This window comes from Podarcis vaucheri (assembly GCF_965113315.1).
Source record: "Podarcis vaucheri genome assembly, chromosome: 16".
In the NCBI taxonomy this organism is placed as follows: Eukaryota; Metazoa; Chordata; class Lepidosauria; order Squamata; family Lacertidae; genus Podarcis; species Podarcis vaucheri.
Window position 1 is genome coordinate 10,118,979 of NC_138754.1, and position 27,843 is coordinate 10,146,821.

A 27,843-nucleotide genomic window follows, 5' to 3' on the forward strand; every position below is an offset into this window, starting at 1 on the left:
CGATCTCATTAGGACCCCTCCCTGAAGGAAAAGATTTGTGGTGGAGGAAGAGGAGGCAGGCCTGCTGTCCTGCTCAGGGATTGTGCCTAGAGGTGCTCAAGCTTGGGTTGGAGTCTTACTTTCAGGATTACGGGAAGCCCCCTTCTTTGCATTTGTCCCACTCCCAGCCCTTTTCAGTCCCATTGATCTCCATCCCCATACATAGTCACCTGCGGGGGTTGTTGAAGTTTGAGCATCTCTTTCTGCTCTTTCTATGGGCACCGCCTGAGCAGGAAGCAGATCAACGGGGCGAGGGGGGCCCCCCAGCTGGAGCAGGAGGAGCCCCCGGAAGGAGACCCGGAAGCTGCCTCCACAGTCAAGCGTTCCAGCCCACCATCACCCCGCAATGGTAGGAATGTGTAGGTAGGAACGGGTGTTTCCGGTGGGAGTCCCCTCCATGTCCATTTACACCTCTCCCTTTGGGGAGGAATGGGAAAGCTGTAGGGAAGACCCATAGCTAACTGGGTAGATCATCTGTGGTAGAATAAGCTGGATTCTGCAACCTCACTACATCCCTCAAGCTCTGTACCCACCATATGTTTAAATGCATGGGTTATCTGCAAGGATCCTGGGAACCAGGTTGCTAAGGATGCTTGGAATCATAGCTCTGTGAGCGCTCAAGCACTATTCGCAGGATACCTGGGGGCAAGCTGAAGCGGGCGGCATTCAGCTATTGCGTCCTGTCCTCGCAAGGCTTGCTGTTTGCTCAATGGGACATTTCCTCCTCTCCTCCCTCCCGGCCCAAGTGAACCCCGTGTCATCTCCAGATCTGCTCCAGAGGGCTGGGGGGAACCCCCAGAGCACTTTCATGAGGGGTGTGGTGAGATGAGAGCGTCTCCCTGTGCAGGGAGAAATCCTTGTGCCAATAGATGGAGAGGTTGAGTGCTACTTTGGTGTCCAACCAAAGAGCCATAAATATTTGGTGTGTTTGATGCCAGAGCGTCATGCTGTTGTTTTGCATAATGAAATCTGCGGTGTGCATATTAATCTACAGAAATCATCCCAGTTTCAGCACTGAGGGCTGGAAACCTGCCTAGACTTCCAGGAAGGGAATTCTGTGCCTGGAGCTGCACAAGAGGCTCTGATTCTTGTGTCGCAGACACAGCCCGAGGGATGCTTTGCTGTAGTACCCAGCCCCCCACTGTTCATCCTTCAGCCCTTCACCTTCAATCTGGGTCAGGTTGAGGCCCTGCCGTTTGTCTTCAGGTGCGTCGCTCAGAGCAGTGCGGAGCTTATCGGCGGAAACATCTGGACTTTCCTGGAAGTGTACCGTTGTATCTGCCAGCACTGAACCGCTACTGTACGTTGGAAAGGGGAAAGAGAAGCGTTGGCGGATCTGGAAATGCAGCTTGACAGTCCCAGACTCCCATCACTCAGCAGAAGAGCAGCTGCTTTGCATGCAGAAGGTCCCTGGTTTAAATCTCTGGCTTTGCCAGGGAACGCGGCCAGCGAGGATTGTTTTCTGCATGAACATATCATGGCATGAAACCAGAATTGTAGAGGTGGAGGGGACCTCAAGGGCCATCTGTTCCACCCCCTGCAGTGGAGACATGTACATGCTTAGCAGAAACACAGGAAGCTGCCCTATACTCAGCTGGACCCACCTAGCTCAGGTGGGTGCCCTCATATAATCCCCCTTCCGTACCTGAAAGAATTCACCGTGTATCCTAGATATTTCCCTTCAGCAGAGCATCCTGAGCAGTTGAAAACGTCCTCATACTGCGGAAAGAAAAGGGTAGTACGGATGTTGTATTATGCTATTAACTCTTTTTCTGAGGCTTGAGACATGGCTGGGATGAAGTCAGCCTTCTCACCTTCTGTTTGCCCCACCCCACCCCACAGGAAAACAGAGGCACAGGGGAGAACGTGTGGGGCAGCAGGGACGAGGGGGAATTGAAGATAGCATATAGGGGCTGACAATCCCCAGGAAACTGCGTCACAAACCTGGAAGCCCCATAGCTCTGCCGTGGCACAGAGATACCTGCCTTACTCTTTACAGATGAGCAGCCCCCCCCCCCGGACTGAGAGGCTGGGGAGCAGCATTTCTCTCCCCTGTGCAAGGGGGCACCCAGGGGGTGGAAAGGTTGTAAAACTTACCATCTTCCTGATTCTCGCCTCCAGGTTCTGGTACGCTTCGGAGGACGGATTCGACAAGTCCTCAGTAAAATCCATTGCGATGTGGAAAGTGACGGTGAACGTCTGCTCTATGGGAGGCTTAGGTGTGGTTGTCTTTGAGGTGGTGCTAGCTGTGGTAGGAGAAGGTGGCGTCGTCTCCTGCTTGGTCACTGAGGTGAAAGGAAATGATCTCATTAGGACCCCTCCCGGAAGGAAAAGATTTGTGGCGGAGGAAGAAGAGGCAGGCCTGCTGTCCTGCTCAGGGATTGTGCCTAGAGGTGCTCAAGCTTGGGTTGGAGTCTTACTTTCAGGATTACGGGAAGCCCCCTTCTTTGCATTTGTCCCACTCCCAGCCCTTTTCAGTCCCATTGATCTCCATCCCCATACATAGTCACCTGCGAGGGTTGTTGAAGTTTGAGCATCTCTTTCTGCTCTTTCTATGGGCACCACCTGAGCAGGAAGCAGATCAACGGGGCGAGAGGGGCCCCCCAGCTGGAGCAGGAGGAGCCTCCGGAAGGAGACCTGGAAGCTGCCTCCACAGTCAAGCGTTCCAGCCCACCATCACCCCGCAATGGTAGGAATGTGTAGGTAGGAATGGGTGTTTCCAGTGGGAGTCCCCTCCATGTCCATTTACACCTCTCCCTTTGGGGAGGAATGGGAAAGCTGTAGGGAAGACCCATAGCTAACTGGGTAGATCATCTGTGGTAGAATAAGCTGGATTCTGCAACCTCACTACATCCCTCAAGCTCTGTACCCACCATATGTTTAAATGCATGGGAAATCTGCAAGGATCCTGGGAACCAGGTTGCTAAGGATGCTTGGAATCATAGCTCTGTGAGCGCTCAAGGACTATTCCCAGGATACCTGGGGGCAAGCTGAAGCGGGCGGCATTCAGCTATTGCGTCCTGTCCTTGCAAGGCTTGCTGTTTGCTCAATGGGACATTTCCTCCTCTCCTCCCACCCGGCCCAAGTGAACCCCGTGTCATCTCCAGATCTGCTCCAGAGGGCTGGGGGGAACCCCCAGAGCAGTTTCATAAGGGGTGTGGTGAGATGAGAGCGTCCCCCTGTGCAGGGAGAAATCCTTGTACCAATAGATGGAGAGGTTGAGTGCTACTTTGGTGTCCAACCAAAGGGCCTTAAATATTTGGTGTGTTTCCTGCCTGAGCGTCATGCTGTTGTTTTGCATAATGCAATCTGCGGTGTGCATATTAATCTACAGAAATCATCCCAGTTTCAGCACTGAGGGCTGGAAACCTGCCTAGACTTCCAGGAAGGGAATTCTGTGCCTGGAGCTGCACAAGAGGCTCTGAGTCTTGTGTCGCAGACACAGCTTGAAGGATGCTTTGCTGTAGTACCCAGCCCCCCACTGTTCATCCTTCAGCCCTTCACCTTCAATCTGGGTCAGGTTGAGGCCCTGCCGTTTGTCTTCAGGTGCGTCGCTCAGAGCAGTGCGGAGCTTATCGGCGGAAACATCTGGACTTTCCTGGAAGCGTACCGTTGTATCTGCCAGCACTGAACCGCTACTGTACGTTGGAAAGGGAAAAGAGAAGCGTTGGCAGATTTGGAAATGCAGCTAGACAGTCCCACACTCCCATCACTCAGCAGAAGAGCAGCTGCTTTGCATGCAGAAGGTCCCTGGTTTAAATCTCTGGTTTTGCCAGGGAACGCGGCCAGCGAGGATTGTTTTCTGCCTGAGCATCAATTGGCATGAAACCAGAATTGTAGAGTTGGAATAGACCTCAAGGGCCTTTTATTCCACCGCCCTGCAGTGGAGGAACACGCATGCTTTGCAGAAACAGAGGAAAACAAGAAGTTGCTATATGGTGAGCTACACCATTGGTCCACCCAGTTCAGTATCATCTGCACTGACTGGAAGCAGCTCTCCAGGGTTTTAGACCGGGGGTCTTTCCCAGCCTTACCTGGAGAAGCTGGGGGTTGAACCTGGGACCTTCTGCATGCCAAGCAGATGCTCTGCCATTGAGCATTCTGCATTCTGGCCCTTGAATGTAGTGCTTGGCTGTGGTGAGCATGCCATGGCACTTCAATATTGTACAATGGTTTTTGGAAACACGCCTTAGAATCATAGAATCATAGAGTTGGAAGAGACCACAAGGGCCATCGAGTCCAAGCCCCTGCCAAGCAGGAAACACCATCAGAGCACTCCTGACATATGGTTGTCAAGCCTCTGCTTAAAGACCTCCAAAGTAGGAGACTCCACCACACTCCTGGGCAGCAAATTCCACTGTCGAACAGCTCTTACTGTCAGGAAGTTCTTCCTAATGTTTAGGTGGAATCTTCTTTCTTGTAGTTTGGATCCATTGCTCCATGTCCGCTTCTCTGGAGCAGCAGAAAACAACCTTTCTCCCTCCTCTATGTGACATCCTTTTATATATTTGAACATGGCTATCATATCACCCCTTAACCTCCTCTTCTCCAGGCTAAACATGCCCAGCTCCCTTAGCCGTTCCTCATAAGGCATCGTTTCCAGGCCTTTGACCATTTTGGTTGCCCTCCTCTGGACACATTCCAGTTTGTCAGTGTCCTTCTTGAATTGTGGTGCCCAGAACTGGACACAGTACTCCAGGTGAGGTCTGACCAGAGCAGAATACAGTGGCACTATTACTTCCCTTGATCTAGATGCTATACTCCTATTGATGCAGCCCAGAATTGCATTGGCTTTTTTAGCTGCCGCGTCACACTGTTGGCTCATGTCAAGTTTGTGGTCAACCAAGACTCCTAGATCCTTTTCACATGTACTGCTCTCAAGCCAGGTGTCCCCCATCTTGTATTTGTGCCTCTCATTTTTTTTGCCCAAGTGCAATACTTTACATTTCTCCCTGTTAAAATTCATCTTGTTTGTTTTGGCCCAGTTCTCTAATCTGTCAAGGTCGTTTTGAAGTGTGATCCTGTCCTCTGGGGTGTTAGCCACCCCTCCCAGTTTGGTGTCATCTGCAAATTTGATCAGGATGCCCTTGAGTCCATCATCCAAGTCGTTGATAAAGATGTTGAATAAGACCGGGCCCAAGACAGAACCCTGTGGCACCCCACTAGTCACTCTTCTCCAGGATGAAGAGGAACCATTGACGAGCACCCTTTGGGTTCGGTCAGTCAGCCAGTTACAAATCCACTGAGTGGTAGCAGAGTCAGAGGCCTTCAGTGCCTGGCCCGAAAGAAACAACCCTGAAAGTCTTTCAATAGTGGAACTTGCTGATTCAGAAACTGTTTCACCCCTCTTTGTTGGGGTTATTGTGGAGAGTGCCACCTATCAAGAATGCTGTGGCCGTGGATTTACTGCACATTGGCATGCGGTTGCACTAGGTGACTTTTCAGTTCCCTTGCATCACTATGATTTGTACCAGTGGTGGTGCACAGAATTCATATTGAAAGTGGAAATGTTGTATTTGAAATGTGAACGTTCAAAAGTGAGTGGAGAAACTGTATGTTTCAGAGCAAATTGTGTACGAGTGGGTGTACACAGATGCCACATCCAATGAATTTTGAGCTGAAATTATTTGTATTTTAAGAAGCCAATGAATTTTGAGCTGCATATTTGTATTTTAAGAAGCATGATTAATATAAGAAAATAAAGACACAACAGGTCTCAAGGATTGACTCTTCCCATAGGAACCAACCTGGACCCTTCAATCATCATCTGAGGTCCTTCCTCTGTGAGAGGTTCAGTAGGCTTGTGGGATGTTTTCCCTAAGGAGGTTCACCTGGCACCTTCATTACATATATTTAAGCGCCAGGTAACAATATTCCTCTTATCTTGGGCCTTTGGTTAATTAAACCATCTATCTCGCCTTTTAATTTTTTCTATTACTTTTGTTTGTTAGTATGTTATGTATTTTTGTGGTTTTATATTGTAAACCACCCTGTAATCCTAGGAGGAAGGTACACAACTTATCTATCTAACTATCTATCTATCTGTCTCTCCACATCATCTATTTACAGCAAACGTATACCACACTGAAGAGATGTAGATTTCCCCCAAAGAATCCTGGGAGTTGCAGGTTCTTAAGGGTGCCAAGAATTGTTAGGCGGCTCCTGTTTCCTTCCCAGAGCTAAAATTTTCAGAGTGGTTTAACAACCAATCCCTCTCCCCAAGGAAATCTGGGAATTGTAGCTCTGGGAGGAGAAAAGGGACTTCCAAACAGCTCTCAGGACCTGTAACAAACTACAGCTCCCAGGATTCTTTGGAGGAAGCCATGACAGTTTAAAGTGACATGGTAACACTTTAAATGGAAGATGTGGATTTGAACAGAGTGCGGTTGGGATTCATGTGCAGAAGTGCACACCCCAATTTGGTGGCTTCCAACACATATAAAAATCAAAAATTTTTGCTTTCATGTTTCCGTGTGGCTGTGAAGTACTTTACAGGTAATTGGGCAACACTAAAGGATACTGAAGAGCATGGTGAAGGTATTTCTTAAGCTTTCAGCAGCAAGAGCTGTATTTTGCAGCACTACGGAAAGAGAGCAAGCTGTTCTTAATGAGACCCTTGCAGTCAACCTAGGGTTGGGGGCAGGTGGTGGCAGTTAAGCTGCTCTTGTTTTTGTGAGAACCAGAAAACCCAACATGACACTTTTCACCAGCCCTCATTTAATCCACCTTCCATACCTGAATCCGTTCACAGTGCATCCAAGATATGTCCCATATTTAGCATGGCACGTAGAGCAGTTGTAAATGTCATCATACTGTGGAAGAAAGGGGAGGTGTGCATTTTGTATTAGGAGATAAACTCAGTTTCTAGGGCCCAATCCTTGACTGGTTCTGCCCTCCCCTGTGATACAGAGTCACAGAGGGAAAAGTGTGGGGCAGCCATAGCTAGAGGAGATCACGCACGGAAAGGGGTTTACAATCACCATTAAGCCAAGGTCTAGATGGACCTTGGATGCAGCTCCCCGACTCCTTCATAGCTCCGTGGAAGGGGAGAGATACCTGCCTTACTCTTTACAGATGAGCAGGCCCCACCCCACCCCCGGACTGAGAGGCTGGGGGCAGCATTTTCCCTCCCCTGTCCCCCCTCCCCCAGGGGGGTGGAAAGGTTGTAAAACTTACCATCTTCCTGATTTTCGCCTCCAGGTTCTGGTACGGTTCGGAGGACGGATTCTTCAGGTCGTCAGTAAAATCCATTGCGATGTGGAAAGTGATATTGAAATTCGTCAAAGGGGGCTTAGTCGGGGCTGCTGTTAGGGTGGTCCCAGGTGGGGAAGTTGCTGTGGAACTTTGGGGTTCTCCTGAGGATGTGGAGGTTTCCGTGGATCCCTCTGTAGAGGCGCTGAAGATTTCTGTCACATGGGATTTTGTGGTTCCCTCAAAGGTGGTTGCTGTTGCAGAGGATTCTGTAGGGGATGTTATTGGTGGGGTTCCAGTTTTGGAAGTTGCTGTGGAACTTTGGGGTTCTCCTGAGGATGTGGAGGTTTCCGTGGATCCCTCTGTAGAGGCGCTGAAGATTTCTGTCACATGGGATTTCGTGGTTCCCTCAAAGGTGGTTGCTGTTGCAGAGGATTCTGTAGGGGATGTTATTGGTGGGGTTCCAGTTTTGGAAGTTGCTGTGGAACTTTGGTGTTCTCCTGAGGATGTGGGGGTTTCCGTGGATCCCTTTGGGGAGGGGGAGGGGTTTTCTGTCCCTTGAGAGTTCGTGGTTTCCTCAACGGTGGTTGGTCCTGTGGAGGAATCTTCTGTTGAAGGGGTGTCAGACGTGATTGCCAGTGGGGAAGTTATTGTTGAGGGTTCGGAGTCGGTGGTTTCCATGGTGGTCGAGATCACTGGGAAGATAGCAAAGAATCCCATTAATGACCCACTTTGGGGAAACACCTGAATGATTTGTGGCTGGTGAAGAAGAGGCCTTCCTGTTGTTCCTACCCATCTCCTAGACACATGTCCCAACCTATCAGGGATCACACATGAAATGCACTTAGGTGTAAAATAGGGATGGGGACATTGTTATACTCCAACTCCCATCAGCCCCTGCAGCCAGCATGGCCAGTGGTCAGGGATGGTAGGAGGTTGTAGACATTCTGGAGTGCCACAGGTTCCACTTCACTGGGCTAGATGGAGCGATATAAGGATAGCACATTCAAAAGAACGGTTTTGGGTAATCAGTCTATTTTTCTAACGTTGGACTGCTTCCAAAAATCCTGAGGAAAATACCAGCTGTGTATAGTCACCAGAACAGCTGCCTCTTTGATAGGCGCAGGGAAACTTAAAATACTAGGCAACGAGTGAGCATATGCAGCCACGTCCAATCCAAACTGTAAGGGAGTTCAAGGGCAGGGAGATACGACATAGGCAAGGAAGAGTGACATCTCTTTATTGATCTCTGCCCTGTGCTTGCTTTTGTAGGAGACTGGCAGATGGCATGCACAAAAACAGGCGTGTGTGGCCAGTATCATCCTGGAGGTTTCCCCATCCGCTGTGAGTCTGGAAGTGGCGTCATTTATCCAAAGAGCATTCCACCCATGGGTTTTGCTCCAAAAAGCCTTCTGCTTTTAACATGCCTGGCCAGGCCTTAAGAACTTAAGAAGAGCCCTGCTGGATCAGGCAGAAAGAGACCATCTTGTCTGGTGTCCTGTTCTCACGGTGGCCAACCAGATGGGAACCCCACAAGTAGAACCAGAGTGCAACAGCAACTCTCCGCAGTTGCAATTCCCAGCTAGCTGGTATTCAGAAGCACATTGTCTCTGGCAGTGGAGGAAGATGGCCTTGGAATGGCAGGGGTAGCTTTCTTTTTAGAAGACACAATAAACAGTCCAGGTTTGGACTGTTCTCTGTTCTTTTATTTAGTTCTGTCCCTAAAAAAAAATACTAATTTAATGAATACCTTCCTAAAATGGACACTGCAACGAAATGCTGCAGCGTGGAGTACTCCCTGGGTGAGCCATCCATGACTCTCTTCCAGGATACACTATTTCTGTGGTGGAGAACCTGTTGGGACGCCATCAGACCCCATCTCCCATCAGATCTCCCATCAGATGATCTCCCACCAGACCCAAGCAGCATGGCCAGTGGTCAGGGATGATGGGAGTTGGGAAACTGGCGGCCCTACAGGTTTCTTACTGGTGGTAAAAATACAAAGGCAGTCAAGGTGATACCCTCCAGGTGTCAGGCTCCAGTTCCCATAACCCCCCTGTTGGCAGCTGGGGATGATGGGAGTTGTAGTCCAGCAGCATCAGCTGCATAGGTCAGTTGGTTAGCGCATGGTGCTGATAACGGCAAGGTTGCAGGTTCAATTCCTGGAAGGGACAGCTGCGTATTTTTGCATTGCAGGGAGTTGGATTAGATCAGGGGTAGTCAACTTTTTTATACCTACCACCCACTAATGCATCTTTTCTGTTGGTAAAATTTCCTTACCGGCCACCAGTGCTTGATGGAAGGAGGATTCAGCTTGTGTCGTAGAACCCCCTACTGCCCACCTAGAGTCCTGAAATGCCCACTAGTGCGCGGTAGGGACCAGGTTGACAAACCCTGGATTAGATGATCCTCAGGGTCCCTTCCAACTCTGATTCCATACCCACTAACATTTTCCCGATGAAAATAGGGACGCCCCATTTCATAATGATAATTTTACTATTTATACCCCACACATCTTATGGGGTTGCCCCAGCCACTCTAGGCAGCTTCCAACATACAGTACAGTGGTACCTCGGGTTACGTACACTTCAGGTTACATACACTTTAGGTTATAGACTCTGCTAACCTAGAAATAGTAACTCGGCTTAAGAACTTTGCTTCAGGATGAGAACAGAAAACATGCTCTAGTAGCGCGGCGGCAGCGGGAGGCCCCATTAGCTAAAGTGGTGCTTCAGGTTAAGAACAGTTTCAGGTTAAGAAGGGACCTCTGGAACAAATTAAGTACTTAACCTGCAGCTCCCCATTACTAACCTGCAGCTCCCCGACTCCTTCATAGCTCCGTGGAAGGGGAGAGATACCTGCCTTACTCTTTACAGATGAGCAGGCCCCAACCCTTAACCATACTGAGAGGCTGGGGGGCAGCATTCCCCCTCCCCTGTGCCCCCTCCCCCAGGGGGGTGGAAAGGTTGTAAAACTTACCCTCTTCCCGAGTCTCGCCTTCAGGTTCTGCGTATGATGAACAGACTAAGATTTCTGTAGTGGGAGGATAATTATAGCTATCAGCTATCAACTCTCGATGAACATAACCCCAAAGCATCCCCCCCCCCCCCCCGTCTCCCATAAAGGGATGGCCAAGCAATGTGGATTCAGTTTGCATTTAAAAGTGAAGTTATGTCATTTACACTTTCCACAGTAATTGGCAAACTGAAACCCAGCGTCTATTCGCAGTTCTTCAAGTTTTGCAGATCTCCATGCAAGTAATAGGCATAAAAGTGCATGTACTAGGATCAGATCTGCATAAAAATGCATCTGTTACTGCAAATAAACTGAAAAATGTATGATAAGCAAATTGCTTTGCAAAAATGTGTACTTTAGGCAAAGTGTAAGTTGGGAGAAATTTGCACTAAAATGCTAATGAATTTTCATCAGGACATTTTTATTTTTTTTAAGAATGTAGAGAACTGAATTTAATTTTGATGTTTAGCTTATTTTTTAGTTGCTGTTTTGTTAATAGTGTTTTATAAATCCAAATTGTTTTATTCGAGCCTTTTCCCCCAGCTGGAACCTGCTTGAACTCAGTTCCGGCACCTCTCAGGTGGGCGTCATTGCCATTCTAACTAAGAGAACGAGGTAGGTGTTCATGGTGAGTTCTGGCACCTCTTTTTCTAGAAAAACAGTGCTGGTTTGATTGATTATTTTATATGATTCATGCTGTATTCGTGGTGTTCTGTTATGTTTTATTATGTTGTTGCTATTTATTGCTTGTGAACCTCTATGAGATTCACTCGGTTGAAAAGTGGCCTAGAGATACAACAAATCAAATAAAAGATTGGAAAAATGAGAACTGGATGGGAAACCGAAACTGTACCTATTCCAGTGTGAACCGTAAGCAGTTTCTGTTTGCTGGCCTCCTCTGGAACCTACACCCTTAGACCGGTCCAGAGCAGTCAGCTTGATCTCTCTGGCAAAGGCCTGGGCATACCCTTGATGGCGAGAATGACCCAAGGATTGTGCAATTTCCTTTCCAGAGTCCTTCCCTCACAGCACAGCACATTGCAGCAACACCTCTGGGACCAGGGTGGATCAAACCTCAGATTGCCGCAGTTAGTGCTGTCTTCTGAAAACCATCGCCAGCCTCTCCCGATCCCTCTTGAAATGTGGGGCATCTGCCAGAAGTGTGGTTTGGGGGCCAGGAAACCCCAGAATTGGCTTGATTGGGAGGGATTCTGGCATGCATGTTTGCAGCGTCAGGGCAGGAAATGGCCAGAACCTGTCAATTGGGGCTTGAAATGGGCTCTAGCTCAGTGACAGAGCACCTGCTTAGCCTTAGCATGCAGAAGGTCCCACATTGTTGTTGAATAAAAGGTAAAGGGACCCCTGACCATTAGATCCAGTCGTGACCACTTTGGGGTTGCGGCGCTTGCCCCACGTCACAACAGCACTCATCTCTCTTTATGTGGCCAGCATGACTAAGCCGCTTCTGGCGAACCAGAGCAGCGCATGGAAACACCGTTTACCTTCCCACCGGAGCGGTACCTATTTATTTACTTGCACTTTGACGTGCTTTCGAACTGCTAGGTTGGCAGGAGTGTTGTTGAATAGGGTGTTCCTATTTTCACCATAGAAATGTTGGAAGGTATGCAAGACCCCCCAGTCTAAAGCCCTGGAGAGAGGCTGCCAGCCTGTGTTGACAGAGCTGAGCTAGATGAACTCACGGTCTGAATCAACCTCCTGGACCTTTGTCATTCCCCCCTTCCTCCCCCACACAAAGAATGCAGGATTTTTTGGGTTTTAAAAAATCTGCATCCTGCATCACTCCGAGAGGAAAACGATCGAGGAGACAGGCTTTCCGCAGGAAGTTTAAGGGGCATGCACTGATTGGAAATGAAGGACGATGTCTGCCCCGAAACTTTTGCAGGCATAAAAAACAGGACTGAAAACAGGGTCGCGCATAAAGAGGCGGAGCTAGCAAGTGTCACACATGCTGTGCACATGGCGACAGGGCGAGCGTCCCAGGGGGGCACCACGGCCAGCGTCCCAGGGGGCAAGCTACCCATGGGGGGTGGAGCGAGCCGCCCATGACAGGCTGCTTCCTGGACAGGGAGGGGAGGGAGCTGTGCCGCTTTGCCAGCAGCCTTCCTCCCTTCCCTCTTCCTTTTGACAGCTCAGGGGAGGCTTCCCCCGCCCCAGGAAGCAGCCCGGGTGTCATCACTGAGGGGGGTGACATTTGACATTCCACCTGCCCGCAACTCCCAAGCCTCCCCTGAGCTGTCGAAGGGGAAATGAGGGAAGTGTTAAGTTGTGGGCGGACATATCAGACGACACAGCGATTCTTCAAACAGCTCTTGTTTATTCAGAGGCCAGAACTGAACTGAAGAGCTCAGTCAGCCTGCTTATATAGAGCTCCAGAACAACGTAACTGTAGCAACTGTCTAAAACTATCCAATCACTGAACGTCACTTTCGATCCTTCATTTGCACAACTATCTACAGTATCCCCCTGCTGGCCCAGGGTGAGAACTTCAGTACATAACAGGAGGGCCTCCACCAAGGCGGCGCAGCTCCCCCCTCCCTCGACTGCTTGAGGTAGGCTTGGGAGTCGCGGGCAGGCGGCACATCGAATGTCACCCCCCTCAGTGATGACACCCGGGGAGGACCGCCCCCACTGCCCCCCTTCCTCCGCCGCTGCACGCATAACGGCCCTGGTGATCATCATGAATGCACAAAAAAGGACATTTGTAGGGGGCTCTAGGGAGGTTCTGAGGAAAGGGGAAATCTCCCCACAGCCCCACAAAAAGCAGCCTTTGCTTTTTCCTTAGTTGAAGTATTACAGCTCTAATAGCTGGTAGAGCTTCCACGTCCAGGAGTACTGTACCAGAGGAAAGCTTGTTTGTCTTAACAAGGTTTGTTATTGACAATCGCATCACACTCCCAGTTTGGGTTGAGTCAGAATTTGTTTCTCCCCCTCCTCTAAACGGAGGACAGTTCTCCTTATCGAAAAGCCTTCCTCCTTATTGCAGCAGGAAAATCTGTTTGGCCTTGGGATCGGTCTGATTTGCAGCCCTTCCTTCCCCTTTCTCTTGTGTCCCCCATAGACATCCCTGCACTCCTGCCTTTGCATTAATCTACAGTGTGTGTGTGTTTAAAAATGGATGGAAATCCACATTTAGATATGTTTGAAATGCATTTTTCTTTTAAACATACATTGGGTTGCATCCAAGTAGCTTCCGCCTAGCTTTGCCATATTTTGAAGAGCAAAAAAGAAGACACATTTGCCGACTTCTGCTTTTAACTATGGATCACTATGACAACTCTACCCATGAAAAAGGGGACGTGTCCTGGAAAAAGCGGACATATGGCAACCCTAATTTGCTCACACTAGACATGTTTAAATTAACCAACCTAAGTCATTCCTGTTTATTAACTTTAATGGGCTTACTCTAATTAGGATTTAGCATTGGCTACAACCATCTCAACTTCCACATTTCTAAATACATTTTCTTTCCAAATAGCATTTTTAAATGACTCTTTTTTTAGCCGAAACCTGCATGCCCACATTCAGGGAAGTGCGAAACTCGATGGATCGCTATGTTCCGCTCCTCTCGCGCCTTAGAGATGTGCATTAGAGCTGGCAAGCAACCATAGCTCAGGACAGAGTATTTACTTTGCAAGCAAAAGGACCCAAGTTCCCGGCATTGGCTGGGAATCTCTCCTGCCTGAAACCCTGGAGAACTGCTGCCAGTCAGTGTAGGCATTGCTGAGCTAGATGGTACAAGGCAGCTTCATATGTTCCTGTTTAAAAGCAGCCGTTTGTTCAAAACCATGAGGACTAGAATCATACTATTATATTTAAAAGAAGGGCTCCAGGGCAGCGGCAGAGCACATGCTTTGCCTGCAGAACACCCCATATTTAATCTTCAGGTAGGGCTGGAAATCTCTCCTGCCTACAAACCTGGAGAGCTGCTGCCAGCCCGTGTAGGCAACACCAAGCTAGAATGACCTGCTTCCTAAGATCAAATTCCTTAAGGAACCCTTAAGGAATGCATATATATATATATATATATATATGCAGGTTTTGGTGTCTTCGGGTGTCTTCCCGTGTAAGAGTCGGGGTGTCTGTGCGACGTTTCGACGAGATCTCACTCGTCATCTTCAGGCTGGTGCTTTCGGCTTCTTGTTACTGGAACAGAGCAGAATCTGGTGTTTGAGTTCCTATAAATACTGTTGAGGGGTGTGGTGTATAGCCTCCAACGTTCTGGGCAGAGAGGAAGTTCCTAGATTAGTGTGCCTTTTCTTCTTTTGTTCCTTAATTACTTGAGGGATATCTTGAGTGATTTCATGAGTGATATTCTGAATACCACTGGGTGGGTCATTAAGTGTAGATTAGTTGCTAAAGCTTTTGTGTCTTGACCTCTTGAGCTTGTGAAGAGTTTTTCTGAGAAGATGGCTGTGCTGCATTTAGTTGTGCTCTGGCTTGGCTTCGTGTATAGGGGCGAGCTGTGGTTTTGTGCCTTGTGCCAGCCAGATCTGTGTAGGGATTGCAGGGGGGTGCAGCATCCGGAGGTGCCACTATAGTTTGGCTACTGGATGGAGTCTGTAATATGTCTGTGGAGAGGGTCTGGGTTTGGGTCTGGTGTGGTTGATTGGTGACGGCGTTCTGTGTGCCTCTGGTTCTGGTGTCGGTTTTTGTGGGGAGGGCTAATTTCCAGATGTCTGGCAGGCGGGACGTGTCGTCACGCTTGTTCATGTTGTGAGGGTGTTTCTCTATCTCGATGGCTTCCATGATTATTCTCTTGTGGTGATGTTCCATGTTAAAGAGCAATTTGGAATCTGCAAAATTAATTTCGTGTCCTGTTTCTTTCATGTGTTGGAAAAGAGAGGAAGTTTTTTCTTCTTTTTTGACGGCATTCTTGTGTTCTGCGATACGTGCATTTATTCGTCTGTTTGTTTGTCCAATGTACGTGGCTGGGCAGACTTTGCAGGGTATTTCATAGACCCCTTGGTTTTCCAGCTGGATTTTGTCTTTTGGGTTTCTGAGGATATTGGCTATTTTTTGGTTGGTGCAGAAGGCTGTTTTGATATTGTGTTTATGGAGGATTTTGCTGATTTTGTCTGTAGTGAGTTATAGGAACTCAAACACCAGATTCTGCTAGTGAGTAGTGAGTTATAGGAACTCAAACACCAGATTCTGCTCTGTTCCAGTAACAAGAAGCCGAAAGCACCAGCCTGAAGATGACGAGTGAGATCTCGTCGAAACGTCGCACAGACACCCCGACTCTTACACGGGAAGACACCCGAAGACACCAAAACCTGCATTCCTGTACCCGTGAAAATCTACGAAAGCAAATATATATATATATATATATATATATATATATATATATATGTAAAAAACCCCGCCTAACCTAAGCAACAAAGAGACACTTTAAAGCGTTGGCACCTGAAGGCCAACAGATTTATTGTAGGATCAGTTTTCCTGGAAAAGAGGCCAATACTTCAAAAGGCCTCTGCCCACTCTCCCATGCCCCTGATTTGTTTTCCTTTCATCTACATTCCTGTGCTCAGGAACGATAACAAATGAGCTGGAGATTAAAGTGATCTCCTTACAAAACTGGACCCTCTCCAGATCTCATTTTTTAAAAATTGTACTTTCATGATTATGTTGGTACAGGGCTGCTATAGGGCACTCCACTCCCAGTCCTGGCTGCGCCTGGAAGAGTTTCTGAGCAGACAGACTGCTTCATTCCCCCATTTGTACACATCCTGTAACTTCACCTGCTGAAATCCTGAAACTTTTTATACCACAAACGTCTGCATTTATTTTATTGGTGGAATAGCTCAGTTGGTAGAGCACGAGGCTCTTAATCTCAGGGTCATGGGTTTCGGCCTCACTTTGGGCAAGAGATTCCTGTGTCGCAGGGGGTTGGACTAGATGACCCTCGGGGTCCCTTCCAACGCTAGGATTTTGTGATTCTGCCTAGGGCCCCTCTGGACCAGGTTAACCAGGACGGGATGAAGGCACTTAGAGGCCCCAAGCACTGAAATGATTATTGTGCCCCCTCACCATATGCGGTTCAAAATACAATGCTAAACCATAAAATAAAATCTGTAAAATAACACAAAACAAAACACAGATTTACAATTTGATTTCCTCACACTGTTTCGGTCGCTGGTAGTAGGAACCCCCCCTAGTTTTGTGGGGAATAAGTACCGTAATCAAAAGAGAGCAGAAAAATGCAGAAAAGAGAGGGAAGGAAATGTAAAGAAGTCTAACGAAGTCTTGATTTTTCCTGTGGTGACTTCTTCAAATGTCAAATTCTTTCCCCCCAAAATTCCTCGTTTTCTGAGGTGCCCCTGATTTCCTGGTGCCCTAAGTAACCCAGCACTGCTGCCAGCACTGGGGGAAGCATTGCAAAACAACTTAGCGGAATGATGTCCGGACAGCCCAGTATAAATCCATAGCTAATGAATTATTATTGCGGCAATGACATGTAGCAGGATACATCCACCGAAACACCCCCCCCAGCCTGAAGGAGCCTCAGGTCTTATCCTCGAGGCCCCCACAACATCCAGCCCATCTCCATATAGAAAGAGCACACCGTACCCTAGAATAACCACTCTCCTTCCTTCCACCTTCTCCAGCCACACCCGTCTACCATTCTCCCTTTCGACACACCTGCAAAAGGTGCCCAACACCCCTTTGTTATCGCTCTGCCTGACAAAAGTCCAGCACAAGATTTGCCACAGGTTTTTGCCCCTGCCCGACAATATCTGTGGGGCTGATCTCCCTCCCCATTCGCTCCCCCCTCCACACGAAGCTCCAGGCCACCCACTTTGCCATCTGCTCACCTGGGCACAATGCCAGGAGCATCAAGGCCAGGGTGACCGTCTGCAGGATATTCCGTTCCATGGCAAGGATCCGGGGATGTGGGGTGGACAGGTGTCCGAGGCACACGGGCTTTTGTAAACTCCCAAGGCAGGTCGACCGAGCAGCAGGGTGATCAGGGATTGCCAGCGAGCGCCTCCAGGTAAGAATTTATAGCCGAAGCACCTGAGCACAGGTAAGGGGCGGGGAGGGAGGCCACCTCCCACAGGACTGGCTGGGCTGAGCACTCAGAAGGAAACACGGGCCCCTGGGGAGCTGTTTCCTTGAAGAGAGAAAAGGCTGCTCCTTTCCTGCCTCGCCTGTTTTCACATTGGGGAAGGGAAGGTTTGCTTTCAGTGTGGGGATGCCTTGTGGGGGAGTCATAGGGGAGCTAAAATACGGGAGAGGTCAAGAGCTGCAGCACGCTGGGAGCTTAATCTGAATACTAAAGAGACCCTGGAAAGTGTTAGATCCCAATTCCATGTCATTATTCTAGAATAGAAAGGGACATAGATCAGTGGGAGAGCATCTGTTTTGCATGTTGAAGTTTCAATTCCAGGGAGGGCTGGGAACGCCTGAATGCCTGTAGATGCCCCCGTGGTCCTGCTATAAGTCAGCTTCTTATTTAAATCAACCCTCTTCTCCATACCTTGAGGGCTAGAATATTGCTTTATTTTAAGGGGGAACACCAGAGCTCAGCGACATAGCATTTGCCTGAAATCCTGGAGAGGCTGCTGCCAGTCAGTGTAGAAAATGACTAGCTGGATGGACCAGTGGTCTAACAGGGTAGAAAGAAGTTTCCTGTATTCCTAACAGGGATGGGGGAGAACTCCAACTCTGTTCTTATTTAAAGGAGAGTTCTCAATTCATACTTCCCAAAACAACAGGTGAACCAAAATACAGTCTTCCGTCGGAATTCACACTTCTCTTGAAGCGCAGTTCCCCAGCCAAGTAATGTGTGCAAAGAATGTACATGCTAGGGTAAAGTGTGCGTAGGAATGTATATATTTGTGAAAATACAGTGGTACCTCAGGTTACAGATGCTTCAGGTTACAGACACTTCAGGTTACAGACTCCGCTAACCCAGAAATATTACCTCGGGCTTCAGGATGAGAGCAGAAATTGTGCTCCAGTGGCGCAGCAGCAGCGGGAGGCCCTATTAGCTAAAGTGGTGCTTCAGGTTAAGAACAGTTTCAGGTTAAGAACAGACCTCCGGAACGAATTAAGTTCTTAACCCGAGGTACTACTGTAACACATGAAAGTGCATAGGAGAACCCGGGATTTCTGTGAGGAGAATAGGTGTGTCTCCCAGCCACCCTCAGCACCCTTAACTCACTACAGTTCCCATGGTTCTTGGGGGAAGGCATGACTGTTTAAAAAAGATGTATCACCTTTTAATGGCTGCTGTGGATGTGGCAAGCAAGACCCAGGTACAAGGGTGGGTGGGGATTACAAAAGCAACTTTGGAGCGGGGAGGGGGGGATCCTATGGGTTTGTGGGGCAGGAAACCTCAAAAGAGCTCAGCCAGGAGAGTTGATCCTACTCAGTGGACATGAAGTGCTGGCTGGCTGTTGGAGGGGGCAGGTGTCCAGGAATGGAAAACCAAGAGGGAAAGGAAACTGATATATACTCAGAGTCGCAAAGTGATTTCATGCTCTTTATTGAGCTCATAGTGGTGAGGAGGAATGAATGAAAGTCCCCTCAAAGTATCTGCTTTATATACATTATTTACACAATGGGCTGCACATGATTGGCTAATTCTGGAATTCTACTGTAAGCCAATCAGGTTGTGGATTCACTTATATCTGGAGCATGATTGGGTGGTTCCTGCCAACCAATCATACTGCTGCATTGTTCTAGGACCAATCAGACTGCTGCATTCTGAATCCTATTGTTCTAGGACTGCTGCAATTTGGATCCTATTGTTCTAGGACCAATCAGACTGCTTCAGTTTGGATCCTATTCAACTCAGTACATAACAGAAACTCAATGGAGTATCTTGGAAAAGGGCACGTCCAGCTGGACTCCAACCGGGTAAGCAAGAGCTGAAGTAGACAGTCAAAGTTCAAGGGCCTAGTCCAGCCAGGCAGAGAGCAGTTTAACAACCATTCCCTCTTCACAGGAAACCGAGAACTGTAACTTTGTGAGGTGAATGGGGGTGGAGGTGGGGTCTCCTAACAACTCTCAGCACCTGTAACTAATGGCAGGATTCTTTGGAGCAATTCACGGCAGTCATGGGGCCAATTCCTAGGTGCCGAAGTCCCTTCACCGCCGCCCCAATAAAATATTTGAGGGGCCCCTCAAAATTGATAGACATTGCCATTCAAATGGTGACATGGGCTGTGTTCTGTGGCCGATTATGCAGGCCAGGGCTTACCTGGCCTTACCCCACCACCTCTATATTTTATTCAAATTGGCACCCCTGATTCCTGTTAAGAATGCTTAGAGTTGTTCGGAAGCCCATGTTCCACACCCAGAGCTACAAAGTGGTTTTAACCAGGGATTTTCTTAGCCAGAACTCAGTTCTGGCACCTCTCAGGTGGGCACCATCGCCGTTATAAGAGAACATGAGGGGGGTGGATTCATTGTATTTTTTCTCAAAAAGTAGCACTGGTTTTAACAGTCAATCTTTCTTCACAGGAAACTCCTGAGAACTGCGGCCCTGTGAGGGAAAGGAGGGGTCTCCTAACAACTGTCAGCACCTTTAGCAAACTACAGTGGCACCTCGGGTTAAGTACTTAATTCGTGCCGGAGGTCCATACTTAACCTGAAACTGTTCTTAACCTGAAGCACCACTTTAGCTAATGGTGCTTCTATTCTCATCCTGAAGCAAAGTTCTTAACCTGAAGCATTATTTATTGGTTAGCGGAGTCTGTAACCTGAAGCGTATGCAACCTGAAGCATATGTAACCCGAGGTACCACTGTACAGCTCCCAGGCTTCTTTGGGGGCCATTTAAAGCATATCGTAGCGCTTTAAATGTATGGAATAAACGTGGCCTGAGAGAAACTGAAACTGATAGATTCATCCATCTCGAAAGGTTTTTTTTTGGCATGCCACCCTTTTCATTAGGCCTGACAAGCCAAGGAGGAACACCCCCTTCTCTCTCTTTCTCTTTCTCCCTCTTTCTCTCTCCCCCCATCAGGTCACCACCCCTGTTTGCTAAGAGGGAGAGGAGAGGATGGCAGAGTAGGTGGAGCTGGTGATATCACTTTTGCCGTGGAGGGCGTAACCAGGGAAGGGATGCTGTTGCCAGGGTACCTTGGATTAAAGCAAAGAGGTGCCTCAGGCCTGCAGAGCAGGCTTAGCAGACAGGGAATCAAACCCATCTGAAAACACACTGGTTGTCTATTGCCTCTTGATGGGAACTGAACCAATGGCGTTGAATTGGATCTGCAACAGGCTGTCGTCACATTAAACAGTTGTTTCTTATTATTATTATTCACATTTGCTTGCCTGTTTCCCCTCCCCAAGCATTTTGACCCAGACCCTCCAGGACAGTTTCTGTAAATCCAGGACTATCCCTGGAAAAAAAGGGCCAGTTGGAGGGTCCGAATTTTGCATTCCCGCCAAGCATGGAAATATGTCCCAAGGTTCCCACAACCCCTCCAACAAAGCTTTGGGCTTTAAAGAGCGGGTTTTCGAGGGGAAATCTCCAGAGCAAAAAAATAAATAAAAGGCCACTCGGACGCAGAGCTTTCAGTGGCGGACTGTTCCTTGAAAGAGGAAAGGTGAGTGTGGCTAAGCCCTCAGTTACAAAACAACCACGGGGGCAGACAGAACATTTGACGCACCCTAAAAGGTCAGCAAAATGAAAAGGCCTGAATCTTAAAGAGAGATGGGCCAACAAAAATGTTTACCGTCTGCGGTATCTCATTTCATTGTAGAAGGGATTAACGTAAGGACCTGCTGGATCACGCCCAAAGGCCCGGCTAGTCCATCATCCTGTCCTCACAGCGGCCAATCAGGTTCCACAGGCCGGGCGTGGAAGCAGCAGCCATCCCTCACCGTTACAGACCCTCCAAGTGTCCCTGTTTTCCAGGGACAGATCCGGATTTACAGAAGCCGTCCTAGTTTCCAGTTTGATACTGGAATGTCCAGCTTTTCCTTCGGATGTCTCTCTTGGAGTGTATGAGCTTATGCAACCCCTGAGCCAAGGAGATAAGAAACTATGAAAACTTTATAAGACATTTGTATAGGGAAGTATTTTTAAATGTTTAATGTTTTATTATGTTTTAATATTTGTTTGAAGTTGCCCAGAGTGGTTGGGGTAACCCAGTCAGATGGGTGGGGTATTATTATTATTATTGACTAGGGCGTCCCTATTTTCATCGGTGAAATGTTGGAGGGCATGTCGTTACCCATAAGAACATCAGAAGAGGCTTCCTAGATCAGGCCAAAGGCCAATCTAGTGATCCATGTCCATATTAGGAGAAGTTAGCACTGAAATGCTGACGGATCTTCATTTTGCTTTAAAAAGCAAAATCCCACAAACTTCTGCTGCAACGTGGAGAACCGAATATGAGATTGGGAAAAATGAGAAACTTAGAAAACCTGAAACAGACAGTTTTGCCCATCCCTTGTGAACTTCTGTAATCTCCCTTTAAGGCAATCATGGGTAAGCCATGGGTAGGCAAACTAAGGCCCGGGGGCTGGATCCGGCCCAATCGCCTTCTAAATCTGTCCCGCGGACGGTCCGGGAATCAGCGTGTTTTTATGTGAGTAGAATGTGTGCTTCTATTTAAAATGCAGCTAAGAAGAAGAAGAAGAATTTTATTATTTGTACCCCACCCATGTGACTGGATTGCCCCAGCCACTCAGGGTGGCTGCCAACAAATATAAAAGCATAATAAAACATCAAGCATACGTCTAGTACCATATTTTGTTCCCATGGCTGTTGGCTTTTTGAAGGCATAGTCCCAGCTGCAGTTTGAAATGAGATTACGCCCCTGTAACATTTGGAGCGACAGATAAATCATATTCGAAAGTATGCCAGAGATGCAAAAAGCACAATGGAACATAAAAATGGAAGAGGGGCCTGTTGGATAAGGCTAATGGCCCATCTAGTCCACATCCTGTTCTCACCATGGCCAACCAACAGGAATCCCAAAAGCAGGACCTGAGTCCGACAGCAACTCTCCCCAGCTGCGGTTTCCAGCAACTGGTATTCAGAGGCACAATGCCTTTAACCAGGCATAGGCAAACTCCGGCCCTCCAGATGTTTGGGACTACAATTCCCATCATCCCTAGCTAACAGGCCCAGTGGTCAGGGATGATGGGAATTGTAGTCTGAAACATCTAGAGGGCTGGAGTTTGCCTATGCCTGCTAACAATTGCTGCAATTATCCTATGTGATGGACCTGTAGTTTCTGCACTAAAATACTGGAAGATGCATATGACAGTCAGAGCAAAAATATCAAAGTAGGAAGTTCCCTTCGATCGATTATGATTATACCACTCGATACCTGCAGGTCTCAGGGTGGTTCACAACTCAGATACAGTATACAAAGTACCGTATTTTTCGCCCTATAGGACACACTTTTTCCCCTCCAAAAATGAAGGGGAAATGTGTGTGCGTCCTATGGGGCGAATGCAGGCTTTTGCTGAAGCCTGGCGAGCGAGAGAGGTCGGTGCGTAGGAAGCTCTCCGCAAGCCTTGGGAGCCCGCGGGAGTTCCCGCCGGGCTCCCAAGGCTTGCGGACAGCAGCCTGTTCTGGGGGCTGGGGTCAGGGGAAGCCTGGGGGGGAAATAAAAAAAAATTATCCCCCCCCAAAAAAAACTAGGTGTGCCCTATGGGCCGGTGCACCCTATAGGGCGAAAAATACGGTATACAGTAATACAAAATACCTAATAAAAATACTGAAGTACATGTCACCTATCATAAACAGAATATAAGGAAGTTACATCTTATCTGTAAACACCTGCAAGAATGTTACGGGCTCAAAACTGGAAAGTTGCATCACTCCCTTATTGGAATAAATGGTTTCATAAAGTATTGGACTTGGCTATAATGGCAAAAGTAACATCTAAGAGTAGGAATAGCAAGCAACTATAGAAACCGCCTTGAGATCTATGGATGAAGCATGGTATACAAAATTTAATAATAATAATAATAATAATAATAATAATAATAATAATAATAATAATAATAATAGAAACAAATTCTGAAGAAACTGGTGGGCTCTTACACAATATTGCCAAGAAAATTATTGCCTCCTGTGAAAACAAAATCCAGTGGGATTTATTTTCTTGCAGAATACCATGAGCAGAAGTAACTTCTTCTGGAACAGCTTTCTTGATTGTTCTTATAATTGTCAAATGATTAAATTGAAAAGAAATGAAATGGGATGCTGGTCTCAGAAGGATTTTCTCATTTTCTGCCCTTTCTGTTTTACCAGCAGGGGAAATGATCCTGGTCTCCGTTTTGGAAAGATCTTCATTAACCTCCGTTGGTCTTGGGAACTGCGCTGCAGCCCTGCAGGTAAGATGTGTCAATTCCACACTCTTTATCACTCCCAGCCCAAACAACCAAGGGCTGCATGTGTGTCTGACCCTGACAGTGGGGGTTAAGGTGATGGGATCTCAGAAGTCAGAACTGGAGACTGCAAGGGCATCTCTGTGCGTTGATAAGCAGAGTACAGCTCCCTGTTTGTAGGTTGCTTTAGTTCAGTGTGGTTTTGTTCCAATGTCCAAGTCTTGCCGAGACTCTTTCCCCATTGCATGTCTCCGGGAGCTGCTGAGTGTTGCAATGCGATAGCCTTCACCCTCATTGCAGCCAGGGCGTTGCTCTAATCCCAAATTGCAACAGGGCCCCCCCAAACACTCCAAATGTCCCAGTTTAGGGATGTCCTTTGTATTCTCTGCTGGAACCAGAGCCGTCTTTCCCATAGGGCTTAGTGGTGCATTGCGCCAGGGTGCCGGCCTCTCAGGGGCACCCAGCGAGTGGGGGAGCTGCGCGGCTTTGCCAGTGGCCTCCCCTTTCCCTGCATGCCCACCAGCTGTGCCCCATCAACCATATGGCTGGCGGGCGTGCAGCTTCCTTCCCAAGCCTCCATGGGAGGAGAGCGATCCCTGCAGAGAGCCACTGTGGTGTAGTGGTTAAGAGCGGTAGACTCGTAATCTGGTGAACTGGGTTCGCGTCTCCGCTCCTCCACATGCAGCTGCTGGGTGACCTTGGGCCAGGCACACTTCTCTGAAGTCTCTCAGCCCCACTCACCTCACAGAGTGTTTGTTGTGGGGGAGGAAGCGAAAGGAGAAGGTTAGCTGCTTTGAGACTCCTTTGGGTAGTGATAAAGCGGGATATCAAATCCAAACTCCTCTTCTTCTTCTTTAGGAAGTTGCGCCCCGCCAACCATATGGCTGGCTTCCCTCCCAAGCCTCTGCAAGAATTGCTCTCCCGCAACAGCGTGGGGGAGAGTTGCCTCCCCCACGGCTGGCAGTGCGCAGCTTCACCCCTCCCATCCATGGTAATTTGGGGGCTCTGAGCAGATATTTGCACCCTGGCGCCGCATCTGCTAAAGATGACGAAGAAGAAGAGTTTGGATTTGATATCCCGCCTTTCACTCCCCTTCAGGAGTCTCAAAGCGGCTCACATTCTCCTTTCCCTTCCTCCCCCACAACAAACACTCTGTGAGGTGAGTGGGGCTGAGAGACTTCACAGAAGTGTGACTAGCCCAAGGTCACCCAGCAGCTGCATGTGGAGGAGCGGAGACACAAACCCGGTTTCCCAGATTACGTGACTACCGCTCTTAACCACTACACCACACTGGCTCTCAAGATGGCCCTGGCTGGAACCTAAATCGCAACAGGTGACTCCTATGTGCTTCAAATCTCCCATCTTACCAGGGAAACACACTGTTTTCTGTGCCTCGCAACAGGGGACTCTCATGTCCTCTTGGGTTTCATGTTACAGAGGCAAGGGAACACTGAGTGTGGTCAGGCATGCACTCTGGGCTTTAAGAAGGCCAATTTTGAAAAAGCTTAAGGAACTACAGTGGTACCTCAGGTTACATACGCTTCAGGTTACAGACTCCACTAACCCAGAAATAGTACCTCAGGTTAAGAACTTTACCTCAGGATGAAAACAGAAATTGCACGGTGGCTGCGCAACAGCATCGTGAGACCCCATTAGCTAAAGTGGTGCTTCAGGTTAAGAACAGTTTCAGGTTAAGAACGGACCTCCAGAACGAATTAAGTACGTAACCCGAGGTACCACTGTACAGGGTGAGAACCCATGGTCAGAAATACTCAAAAGAGAAGGGAGCCCAAGATGGAGGGGAGTTTCTTAAAGGTGAAATGTTGAAGTCACAAATGCAGACAATTCCAACAAGAAATAAAATTGGGAGGCACCTAAAGAAAACAGTGTGGCTGCATAAGGAGCTTACAGACTGGCTGACATTTAAGAAGGGGATGTCTGCCCCACCCCCATGCCCCACCACTGCCCAACCATGAAAATCTGAGCTATAAACATAATTATGGACTAATGTAATTTTATGGAGTGGGGAGGAGTTTTCTTGGAAGAGTGTCGTAACACCTGTATGCCTTCGTACCATTGCTTATTTCCTGCAAGTTCCTGTCTCTTTGCTAGGGACAGGGAAGAAATTTAGTTTGCATTTAAAAGCAAACCTGCTTAAGTCGTACTTTTTGACACAAGATGCGAACTGCAATGCAGCCCCTCTTCGAAATCCGCACTCCTCTGAAATTTTGCAGCGCAGTTCTCCAGCCGAGTAATGCATATGAAGATGAATATGTTAGGAGAAAACATGCATGTATTAGTTGATTTTTTTAAAAAAGTCTTAATGAATATAACCTACAAAATTCCATATATTATGCAGAAATGACTTTGCTAAAAAAGGGGTGGGGAGTGTTTATCAGGCACAATGGAACTCAAGGTACTTATGAATTTTCGTGAGGATTTTTTAATTGCAAATTCATAGGTGTTGATGTTTATTCTTCCAGGCTCCAAGTACAAGTCTCTTAGCTGCCATAAAGGCATGCAAATTCCTTTTTCGTTCTTCTGCCGTTAATCCCCACCCTACAGGAATTAAAAGTATAGCAAGTATAAAAGGATCTCACTGATACAAAATTGATAAGACTTCATGAGGACTTTAAAAAATAATAATAATGAATGTGATGGGAAACTAGGACTAAGACAAAAATGGGAAATCAATAAGGGCAGGTTTACTTGACCTGATGCAAATATTTGTGCATGAAAACCAAGACACTGCAGGGCCAACAGCTTCCCACATCACAACCTGGAGAGGTAGCAGTCCCCTTTGTTTAAATGTACAAACTCACATCTTTATCTGAGATTCCTGGAGTCCTCCTTCACGCAGCAGAGAGTTAAACTATGGAACTCACTCCCTCAGGAGGCAGTGATACAGTGGCGTTGCAAGGTGGGGGCAGGGGGGCGGTGTGCCCCGGGTTCCATGTTTGGGAGGGTGACAAGAAGGCACCCCGCGGCGTGCTTGCCCTGCCACCTGGCCGCGGTGGTACAAGCAGCCATCATGCCACCGCAGCCACATGTGGAGGATCCTCCGTTCACGGCTGCAGCCATGAGCAGAGGATCCCACCACCGTCCGTACGGCATTTCGGTGCCGCCGGTGGCAAACCGCTACATACAACGCATGTGCGGTGTTGCACATATGCGCTGTGCGTAGCGACGCCACACATATGCTGTACTGGCGCTCCCCGTGAGCCGTATGGACGGCGGTGGGATCCCTCCGCCGCCGGCAAGAGCCACTTATGGCGAGCCGGGATGGGAGGCTCCCGCTTTGCCGCTTTACAGCGAGCCAAGGAGGGAGCACCCCGGCAAAGCGGCATAGCTCCCCCTTCCCCCGACGGCTCGGGGTATTTGGGAATTGCAGGGGTGCGGCGCAGAGGTGTAGGAAGGTGGGGCGGACATTCGGCGCCCGCCTGTGATTCCCAAGCCTACCCCGAGCTGTTGGTGTGGGAGCGGGATAACAAAAAAAATTGTGCCCCGGGTACCGCCTGGGCTTGCTACGCCACTGCAGTGATAACCACCAGCTAGGGGGGCTTAAAGAGGACTGGACAAATTCATGGAGGAAAAAGTTATTGATGGCCGGAGGCAGTAATGCTTCTCAGTATCAGTTCCTGGAAACCACAGGAGGGCAGAGGGCTTTTGTCTTCGAATTCTGCTTGCGGGTTTCCCACAGGCATCTAGTTGAGAACAGGATATTGGACTAGATGGGTCTGATCCTGCAAACTTTTCTTATGTCCTTATGGAAGTGTTTCACTGCTGCTGGACGAGGGCAGCGTTGACCATGTTGGGCTGAGGGTGGCCTGGCACTCACAACCTCTACCTGTCCTCGGGTGACCTTGCCCAAAAGGTGCCCCTCTAAATCGTGCCCAGGTTTGCCACCTGAGGCAAAGCTCTCAGGCCGCCTCGTGGCTGGACGGCCCTTATTTGCTCATCCAGCCTCTACAGAGCATGCAAAAAAGGGTACATTTGTGGGAGGGGGGAGGTTATTGTTCACGTGGCGCAGTAGCTCCTTATAGCATTGCTGGGAACAGGAGGTGTAAAATGTCTTTCATGGCTTTGTGGCCGGCACGCCCCACAGAAGAATTTTGGACACTTTCTCTACTTCCCTATCACCTAGATAAAATATCTGTGTGGCTTTGTATAGTTGTTGCCACACCTTGATAGAATTTTCTGGGCTACCAGTAACCATCCACCCTCCGCTCTGTTCAGAATTTCAAAGCAACGTCCCTTCACAGGTAACTGAATTGGT

At 48.4% G+C, this 27,843-nt stretch overlaps 2 protein-coding genes across 5 annotated transcripts in view; one reads left to right on the plus strand and one right to left on the minus strand.

Annotated features, from left to right (window-relative positions):
- Positions 1 to 17,647, minus strand: part of MUC1 (mucin 1, cell surface associated) — a 35,460-nt gene extending 17,813 nt beyond the window's left edge. Inside the window, exons 1-4 of one of the 2 annotated variants that reach the window (XM_082202215.1) lie at positions 17,079 to 17,647; positions 7,216 to 7,925; positions 6,775 to 6,851; positions 1,204 to 1,337 (exon numbers count right to left, since the gene is read on the minus strand). In XM_082202215.1, the coding sequence (XP_082058341.1) occupies positions 1,204 to 1,337; positions 6,775 to 6,851; positions 7,216 to 7,925; positions 17,079 to 17,139 (982 nt within the window). In that variant the 5' untranslated portion in view covers positions 17,140 to 17,647. Of the gene's footprint in view, positions 1 to 1,203; positions 1,338 to 1,684; positions 1,759 to 2,136; positions 2,559 to 6,774; positions 6,852 to 7,215; positions 7,926 to 17,078 lie in introns of those variants that run through there. The other variant, XM_082202216.1, reaches the window with a different exon arrangement.
- LOC309520633 (uncharacterized protein) lies at positions 9 to 26,095 on the plus strand. 3 transcript variants are annotated; one of them, XM_082202631.1, is made up of 5 exons: positions 9 to 402; positions 8,503 to 8,574; positions 10,789 to 10,860; positions 23,491 to 23,573; positions 25,680 to 26,095. In XM_082202631.1, the coding sequence occupies exons 1-5, from the start codon at positions 386 to 388 to the stop codon at positions 25,820 to 25,822; spliced, it is 387 nt and encodes a 128-aa protein (XP_082058757.1). In that variant the 5' UTR covers positions 9 to 385; the 3' UTR covers positions 25,823 to 26,095. The 3 variants fall into 3 exon arrangements, 1 of the variants encoding a protein (XP_082058757.1); XR_014214279.1 differs by lacking the exons at positions 8,503 to 8,574; positions 10,789 to 10,860; positions 23,491 to 23,573; positions 25,680 to 26,095 and adding exons at positions 1,246 to 1,652; positions 3,586 to 3,689; XR_014214280.1 differs by lacking the exons at positions 9 to 402; positions 8,503 to 8,574; positions 10,789 to 10,860; positions 25,680 to 26,095 and adding exons at positions 17,687 to 18,524; positions 20,239 to 20,373 and having other exon boundaries at positions 23,491 to 24,607.
- Positions 26,096 to 27,843: the final 1,748 nt, after the last annotated feature.

What these genes read in the sequence shown, in the direction of transcription:
- LOC309520633 (XM_082202631.1), top strand. An exon ending in TGGAGGTTTCCCCATCCGCT is followed by an intron (nt 8,575 to 10,788) that starts GTGAGTCTGGAA and finishes CTTTTCCCCCAG; the next exon opens with CTGGAACCTGCTTGAACTCA. An exon ending in ATTCTAACTAAGAGAACGAG is followed by an intron (nt 10,861 to 23,490) that starts GTAGGTGTTCAT and finishes CTGTTTTACCAG; the next exon opens with CAGGGGAAATGATCCTGGTC.